This window comes from Ylistrum balloti, unplaced genomic scaffold, assembly GCF_031769215.1.
Source record: "Ylistrum balloti isolate Yb309-2 unplaced genomic scaffold, AGI_CSIRO_Ybal_v1 Utg369898, whole genome shotgun sequence".
NCBI classification, from domain to species: domain Eukaryota; kingdom Metazoa; phylum Mollusca; class Bivalvia; order Pectinida; family Pectinidae; genus Ylistrum; species Ylistrum balloti.
In genome coordinates this window covers 1,707,267-1,717,137 of record NW_026782027.1, presented here as the reverse complement: position 1 = coordinate 1,717,137, position 9,871 = coordinate 1,707,267, and the positions used below count along the sequence as shown (strand labels likewise).

At 35.3% G+C, this 9,871-nt stretch overlaps 1 protein-coding gene across 1 annotated transcript; it reads left to right on the top strand.

The window, feature by feature from the left end:
- The first annotated feature begins 300 nt into the window (after positions 1-300).
- On the top strand, positions 301-1,325 carry LOC132546638 (uncharacterized). Its single transcript, XM_060210359.1, has 2 exons — positions 301-401; positions 640-1,325. Exons 1-2 carry the CDS (start codon positions 318-320, stop codon positions 1,180-1,182), a joined length of 627 nt encoding a protein of 208 aa, XP_060066342.1. The 5' UTR covers positions 301-317; the 3' UTR covers positions 1,183-1,325.
- Positions 1,326-9,871: the final 8,546 nt, after the last annotated feature.

Here is a 9,871-nt window from a genome sequence, read left to right as displayed (position 1 = left end):
AAACAATCTATAATCTGAAATTCAAAAGTCTTGGGGAGGGGGAAACAATAGTTTGAATAAAGTTGACCAGAATTGACTGAAGCAGTCTTCAATTATCGGTGCTAAAAAAAGTTATTCTTAGAAACTGTTATAATGAAAAATTGATGATGATGGGAAAGAGGAGAGACACTTATCGTGCCTTATTATTTTTATATTAGAAAATAGAAATAACATTTTTCAAAAAAAAAATTTTTTGCATAATTAGTTTTTAAACATTAATTCAACTATTGATTGTAGCGGAAAAAGAGATGTCATCATTGGGCACTGCACAGTCTGAAATGCCAGGTGTAATACCAGGCATGTTCAACTCTCACCTTCCGAGTCTGGGGCTGCTGCCTAGTACTCTCAATCAAGGAATGGGGGTATGTCTTTTTCCTTCCTTGGTTTTTTGCTTTTTTTTTTCGAGGACAGCATCAAACAGTGAAAAGTACATACCTTGAAAAAATGATTACTGAACTTCTTATGAAGAAAATAATTATTCTAGTCCAAATCATTAGCTTCTTCTGCACCCAACTGTTGATAAAACCACAATAATATTGAGCTAATGAAACAACACCCTTTACAGTAATCAGTAACATAAGTCTTTGTTATTTTTTGCAGTACAACAGTTTAGCATCAAGTGTAGCCATGCAGAGTACTTTGTATTCACCAACATCAGCTGCCCCGTCTGGAGCCACAGGGGGCCATGGCGTACATCACAGACTGAAGGGAGGTATATCTCACATTGAGGGTCCCTTGGGGGGAGCAAACATGTTGAGTAGTATGGCAAGCTCTGGCAGTCTACATGGAAGTAGTATAGGTGTAGTTCCTCACAGTAGCCAGCCTCGCGTGGATGAGGGCACACTGGAGATGATGTCACATGACATGAGCTTCAGTGCACTGTACTTACATGACCTTCAGTTTAAAAGGGTGCGGGGACAAAGTGGTGGAGAGAACCTGGATGATATTCGTGCCCGTGCCTTGTGGCAAAGACAGGACAGTAACCAGACAACAGCACTTGTACATATGCCTCACAAACAAGAGTCTGGTCAGGAAGAGAGACAAGATGAAGATTATCCATCTAATGCTGCTGAGGATAATGATCAGTCACTATCACACCAGTCTAGCCAAGCGAGGAGTAAAGATTATCACCCCCTGAAGTAGAATAAAAACAACATACTTCAAATGTATGCTTTTGGAACACATAGACACCAAAAAAATGAAATCTTAAGCACCAATACTATTCTCCTGTATATAAGTTATAATATATGATGTGTGTGTTTGTCGTGTATCAATGTGAGCAGTGAAGAGTCCAAAAGTAACATTAAAACAGTAATTACATTGTATTTTCATCATATTGATATTTCCATACCTTCCAAGTCATCACGATTTTGCTTGCAGGTTATTCATAACCTATACTAACAAACAAAGGAATTTAGATCCGATGGATTTCATAAATTTAACAGTTGGCAATTATTGTATGTATCCAGAAGTATGACATGCCTTGTAATAAGCCCACCCACCTCTATTGCAGTTTTGCTAGAAAGTCAACAAATGTTACTGCTATTATATCTTTGTTCTGTGATGAGACAGAGGCAATAAGTTACAGATTTATCATCTTTGTGTCTCTTCCGATTCTTAAGGATGGTATTACTGACGCATGTCACTGTTCTAGCATGTTGGGTTCTTGGGCTTTATACACACTGTGGTGGATACTGTTTGTCATTTCTACTGGTGTAGAATAAAAAGTGGTGTTCAGCTTCTAATTAGATTAATTACCAAGTGAATCATGTGAATGTTGTTTCCCAGCTACCACAGGTAGTGTTTTATGGTTACCTATTTACCATAGTACATGTGTGATGGTTGCCTAGCTACTACAGATATGTGTGATGGTTGCCTAGCTGCTACAGATATGTGTAATGGTTGCCTAGCTACTACAGATATGTGTAATGGTTGCCTAGCTACTACAGATATGTGTGATGGTTGCCTAGCTACTACAGATATGGGTGATGATTGCCTAGCTACCACAGAGATATGTTTAATGGTTACCTAGCTACCACAGAGATATGTGTTATGGTTACCTTGCTACCAAAGAGATATGTGTTACAATTACCTTGCTACCACAGAGATATGTGTTAGGGTTACCTAACTTCCACACAGATATGTGTTACGGTTACCTTGCTACCACAGAGATATGTGTTACAGTCACCTAGCTACCATAGAGATATGTGTTACGGTTACCTAACTTCCAAAGAGATATGTGTTACGGTTACCTAGCTACCACAGAGATATGTGTTACGGTTACCTAGCTACCACAGAGATATGTGTTACGGTTACCTTGCTACCTCAGAGATATGTGTAATGGTTGTCTAGCTACCATAGAGATATGTGTTACGGTTACCTAACTTCCACAGAGATATGTGTTACAGTCACCTAGCTTCCATAGAGATATGTGTTACGGTTACCTAACTTCCAAAAAGATATGTGTTACAGTTACCTAGCTACCACAGAGATATGTGTTACGGTTACCTAGCTACCACAGAGATATGTGTTACGGTTACCTTGCTACCTCAGAGATATGTGTAATGGTTGCCTAACTACCATAGAGATATGTGTAACGGTTACCTAACTTCCACAGAGACATGTGTTACGGTTACCTTGCTACCACAGAGATATTTGTAACGGTTACCTAGCTACCACAGAGATATGTGTTACGGTTACCTAGCTACCATAGAGATATGTGTTACGGTTACCTAGCTACCACAGAGATAGGTGTTACGGTTACCTAGCTACCGCAGAGATATGTGTTAGGGTTACCTTGCTACCACAGAGATATGTGTTACGGTTACCTAGCTACCACAGAGATATGTGTTACAGTTACCTAGCTACCACAGAGATATGTGTTACGGTTACCTAGCTACCACAGAGATATTTGTTACGGTTACCTAACTTCCACAGAGATATGTGTTACGGTTACCTAGCTACCAGAGATATGTGTTACGGTTACCTAACTTCCACAGAGATATGTGTTACGGTTACCTAACTTCCACAGAGATATGTGTTACGGTTACCTAGCTACCACAGAGATATGTGTTACGGTTACCTAGCTACCACAGAGATATGTGTTACGGTTACCTAGCTACCAGAGATATGTGTTACGGTTACCTAACTTCCACAGCAATATGTGTTACGGTTACCTAGCTACCACAGAGATATGTGTTACGGTTGCCTTGCTACCACAGAGATATGTGTTACACAGAGATATGTGTTACGGTTACCTTCCACAGAGATATGTGTTAACTTCCACAGAGATATGTGTTACGGTTACCTAGCTACCACAGAGATATGTGTTACGGTTACCTAGCTACCAGAGAGATATGTGTTACGGTTACCTAGCTACCAGAGATATGTGTTATGGTTACCTAACTTCCACAGAGATATGTGTTACGGTTACCTAGCTACCACAGAGATATGTGTTACGGTTACCTAGCTACCAGAGATATGTGTTACGGTTACCTAGCTACCATAGAGATATGTGTTACGGTTACCTAGCTACCAGAGAGATATGTGTTACGGTTACCTAGCTACCAGAGATATGTGTTACAGTTACCTAGCTACCAGAGATATGTGTTACGGTTACCTAGCTACCAGAGATATGTGTTACGGTTACCTAACTTCCACAGCAATATGTGTTACGGTTACCTAGCTACCACAGAGATATGTGTTACGGTTACCTAGCTACCAGAGATATGTGTTACGGTTACCTAGCTACCACAGAGATATGTGTTACGGTTACCTAGCTACCACAGAGATATGTGTTACGGTTACCTAGCTACCAGAGATATGTGTTACGGTTACCTAGCTACCAGAGATATGTGTTACGGTTACCTAACTTCCACAGCAATATGTGTTATGGTTACCTAGTTACCACAGATACACATGTTATGGTTACCTAGTTACCACAGATACACATGTTATGTTATGCTAGCTAACACAGGTACATGTGTTATGATTAACTAGCTACCCCAAGTACGTGTGTTATGGCTAACTAGTTATTACAGGTGCATGTTTTATAGTCACCTAGTTACTATGGTGACATGTGTTATGGTTGCCTAGTTACAACAGGTATATATGTTACAGTTACCTAGTTACCATAGGTACACGTTTTATGGTTACTTAGTTACCACAGGTATATATGTTCTTTGTTAACAGTGATAATAGGTCACAGACTTAGATATTTAAGGCCATGATAAGGTATATCTATGATTTCTTACTGACTGACATATTTTTTATTATAATACTGATCGTTATATGTGATGCCATATAGTATTCCACTGTGTATAGTACCAGAGAATTGTTATTTGTCTTTGCCTGCAGTAGATAACCTATCCAGCAGTTTTTTTTAAGGCTGTGTATGATATTGATATCTTACACACGTATCACATATATTCAATAACTGTTGATTGATAATTATATTTAGGTATTGGCAACAAGTGACCAAATGTTGTGACTGTTTTGTATATATGTTTGACTTCTTTGAGCTGTGTTGTCAATATTGTTCTACGTTGTGAAATAAATTAATGCAAATAATGAAATAAATTAATGCAATGAATTTTTAAAAAACTTTGTTAACTTCACATTTACAGTGTTAGAACTCAGAACAAGCTGGTTGTACAGATCTGTTACCTAACTTGGTGTAGTGTAAACCATCAGGCCCCAGTTTCATGAATCTTCCTTAACATAAGGAAATCCCCACTGCCATAGAGAAACACTCCGTAAGTTAAAGAAAAACATAAATTTAAGATTTCTTTAACTTATAAATATATAATGCTTTCCTATGGGCACTTTAAAGGTAAGCAAGGTTCGTGGAACTAGGTCCAGTTATTTGTGCGTACTGGGTTTGGTATGTTTGTTTTCTTGGTTAACAGCATAGTGAATAGCCAGGGTAATTTTTAGGTGAGGTTTCCTTGTAGTTTACCTTACTTAATGACATAGGGGAGGCCTATTAAATGCCATCTAGAACAATTATGGTAAAATGTCTTCCCAAAGGACACAACCATAACAGCATAGCCTGTTTCTGAGCTTCCTGAGAAACAAACCAGTACTTAATTTAAATTTATATATATATGATTATAACCATATGTATTAGGCAATAAACCCAAGTCTGTTACTAAGCCCATGTCTGGTATTAAGCCCATGTCTGGTATTCAGCCCATGCCTGGTATTAAGCCCATGTCTGGTATTAAGCCCACCTATTCCATCCATTACAGATTAGTAGAAATGCCCACAAAAAGAATACTGTTGTAGTAATACCATTCTCATACTTAGAGTGAAAGTTTATGTGTTAGCCCCCTGGGTGTACAACAAGATGAATACAGTCATAAGAATATCAGCTGTTTAACCTAGTAACTCTATCTATTTCAACAAGCTGGTAAAAATCATCCTAAAGTTTACAGTAAGTTTTGATAAGTCATGAATATAAATCATGAAAATCGCAGTTTATAATCATTATAGAATAGATAATACACTAAAACAGTGTGCTAGATGTTCAAGTAAAAGTATGTCTTCAGGGAATAACTCAGAAAAATGGTCTCTTTGTAGCCTTTTCTGTTCATCTTAGGTAGGTAGAGCTTCAAGAACAGACCAGGCCCATGGGTATGTTCTTTATTTGTGGACTAACCAGCATGTCAGCACTTTATATGTAACATGTTGGGCATATATCCAGACTGATGTTGGACCTGCAAAAATTAATGCAGTCTTCCACTGAAAGTCTTTAGGCCCAATCAGACAGCAAAAATTAATGCAGACATTTAAGGCTTAGCTCACAGCCCAATCATACACTAAAGAAAAGAACAGTAGGTTTGTTTTTATTTCATTAATGAATAACACTGGTCCAGTAAGGTTAAATTTATAAACAAAAATTGCCTGTGGCTTTCCCATTTGCCTGCCATCTTGGTTCTGTTTTCTTCTTTTAAATGTTGTTATGTGCTCTGAAAAATTTAGTAGTTTCAATGACAAATACATGTGATCTGCATGCACCTGTTATCATACAGTTGTAACAGGTCTATACCATGTTCTGAACTTTGTATATACCACATCCTGTATCCGGTCAATACTGTGTTCTGCATTTGGTCTATACCAGGTCCTGTATCTGGTCTTTACCATGTCTATATCTGGACTATACCTTGTCCTGAACTTAGTCTTTACCACATTCTGGATCCGGTCAATACTGTGTTCTGCATTTGGTCTATACCAGGTCCTGTATCTGGTCAATAACAGTGCTAAATGTTAATTGAAGGGAAATAGTGCCCAGGAGTGGTTAATGTTGACTGTAGGGAAATAGTACCCAGGTGTGCTAAAAGTTGATTGTAGAGAAATAGTACCCAGGAGTGCTAAAAGTTGATTGTAGAGAAATAGTACCCAGGAGTGCTAAATGTCGATTGTATGGCTACAGTAGCACAGAGTGCTTAATATGCTAACATTAACATTAAGCAGGAGGTACTTGTCTTGAACTGTCCTCCATTACAAGAAATTGTTGTAAGTGCTAAGTTGTCCTTCATTGTTTGAAATTCATTTTGTGATTCTTCCACTTAAGCAGAAATCATATCTATATATGGGTTACACTCACTTACCTGATAAAGGTATTTGTCTACACTCTGAATACCTGAATGATCTGAATGTACAGTATACTTACAAAATATAGGTATTTAAAGTCACATTTCGAAGTTAAGAGTTTAAATCTGGTTATATGTTAAATTAAGAACAAAAATCTGTTTGCAAAATTAGTAAAGCTGGATCTCTAATATATTTTTGTTATTTTTTTGAAAAAAATCACAAAAGCTGAAAAAATCTCAAGGTGTGATTGCCTGTTGTGAAAATTAAATTATGTGATGTCCAAAGATTAAGTGCATGAGCAGAATAGTTCAGAACTTTGTTAGATTTAAAAACATTTATCCTGAAATAGATGTTTTAACTGAAATTCTGTCTTCACCACAGATAGATACTGTAGGATCCCATATGAGATGTGTACGTATATCATCACCCGTAGTGTGATCAATAACAGAAGATGTCAGATGTAAACAATCTTACATTACCTATTTTATTCTGTTTTATTGCTACATAACACTTTAATGTCTCTCAATAGTGATGGTGTTTGATTAGTAGATTGTTGGGCAGAATTTGGTGAGAGTTTGGTGACTTTAATAAGTCTAAACTCCTGTATTTTAGTGTTGTACAAAGAGTGGTCAGACTGACCAATGGCAATTTGGCACATGTGAATGGCCACCATTGAAGTTATAATGCATATGATTCTGATACTATTTATTTATTAGGTGTTAAGGGATGTTGTGATATATGTGTCAATGATGTAATATTTCAACCATTGTATCAGTGATATAGTCATATGTTTAGCACTAGGGAGTTAAATCTTAACTATTAAAAGCCTAATTGAATGGGTATTTAAAATATTTCCTATGTTGAATCCATGAATCCATAGTTCCTGTCCTCACTTACCTGTGATTTACCCATGGTTTTTTGTGGTAGCCGGCAAAATGAAGTGATATTAAGCATTGCCCACAGGAAAATGAGTGACATTATCAGGTGTTGGATAACATAGAATATAAAGGGGAAAAAATCAGTGTTTCAAGAAAATGTGATATTAACCAAAAAGTGACATTAACAGATGTGCTATTAAATGGGTTCCACTGTATTAGTATAGAATATATCAGTACCATTTAACAGAAACATCTGTAGCTGGCAGCATCGTAGTGTTATGTAGCATTCATGTATATCCTTACCAATTGTGAGAAATGTGAAATTAAGAAACTGAAATATTTTGACATAGATAGCAAGAGAGGAACTGAGTAGATAGATTTCATTCATATTTTATGAAGTTAGATTTTGAGAATATTTTCGGAGAACATTGCTTATTTGGATGGTCAAATGTAAGCTTGACTTTCAGAAACTATCATTCAAGATGTGGAGTCGGTATAACTTACCACACAATTAGAGATGTAATTCAGAACAGGAACTTTACCTTTGTAAAGTGTCTGTGTATTTAGTATTTGTTATGAGATCTTAAGTCACATACAATGTAAGTATGAAGACAATATATCAGGTTGAGAGTGTCTGTAAAAGTCACAGAAGTTTGTTATTTAATGGAAGCATTGTTTGAAATAAATGAACACAGATTCTTGAAAACACTTTTGATTCTATGGTTTTTTTTATATTCTTATTTCATTTTAATAGAGTATATATCAATCTTCAAAATATCATTGATATCTTAGAGGTACTTGCAATTTCTCTCTTGATATTTTCTAAAAGTAATTTTAATTTTGAAATTTCACTGAAATATTATTGTTTTTGCAACACTTTATAAATTCTTTCTTTCCCCTGCACAACACATTTGTAACAAAACCTTGACAAATCCCTAGGGCAAAAAAATTTAAATAGTATGGCTCGCAATATGATGTTTGTCTTCAAAGCTGTCATTTACATCAACCATAAATGCCATAACAAGATAAACTGTGAAATGCTTATATTTACATTCTCAATTAATGTTGCTGTTAAGATCTTGTGTCAATTATTGAACTTAAAGAAATCATTTATTATTGATGGTATATTCAATCCATGGGCCAACCATTTTGAAGGTGAACCTCCCCTATTTCACTATCCACAATAAATTACATATGTCTTAATGATCATGTGTTGGATGGCATAAAAAATATTGTATCTTAATTCGCCTTTTTATCTTGTTAGTTCATATCTTAAATTGGCATAATTTGAGTTACTATATTTTTGAGTGTTTATGAGAAATATTGCGCAAGGGTGAAAAATGGCTCATATATGGACAAACAGACAGAAATTATCATTATTATATTTTATATTAACTCTGTACATTAATTTTTACAGACAAACAGACATACACGATCATTATTACTTATATTTTACATTAACTTTGTGCATTAGTTTTCATGGACAAACAGACAGACACAATCATTATTACTTATATTTTACATTAACTTTGTACATTAGTTTTCATGGACAAACAGACAGACACGATCATCATTAGTTATATTTTACATTAACTTTGTACATTAGTTTTCATGGAAAACAGACAGACACGATCATTATTAGTTATATTTTACATTAACTTTGCCTGTGAGTTTTCATGTACAAACAGACAGACACGATCATTATTAGTTATGTTTTACATTAACTTTGTACATTAGTTTCATGGACAAACAGACAGACATGATCATTATTAGTCATATTTTACATTAACTTTGTGCACAATGTTTTAAGGACAAACAGACAGACATGTTCATTATTTCTCATATTCTACATTTTATTTGTACATTAGTTTTCATGGACAAACAGACAGACACAATCATTATTAGTTATGTTTTACATTAACTTTGTACATTAGTTTTCATGGACAAACAGACAGACACGATCATTATTAGTTATATTTTACATTAACTTTGTACATTAGTTTTCATGGACTAACAGACAGACATGATCATTATTACTTACATTTTACATTAACTTTGTACATTAGTTTTCATGGACTAACAGACAGATATGATCATTATTACTTACATTTTACATTAACTTTGTACATAAGTTTTCATGGACAAACAGACAGACACAATCATTATTAGTTATATTTTACATTAATTTTGCCTGTGAGATTTCATGGACAAACAGACAGACACGATCATTATTAGTTATATTTTACATTAACTTTGTACACAATGTTTTAAGGACAAACAGACAGACATGATCATTATTAGTTATATTTTACGTTAACTTTGTACACAATGTTTTAAGGACAAACAGACAGACATGATCA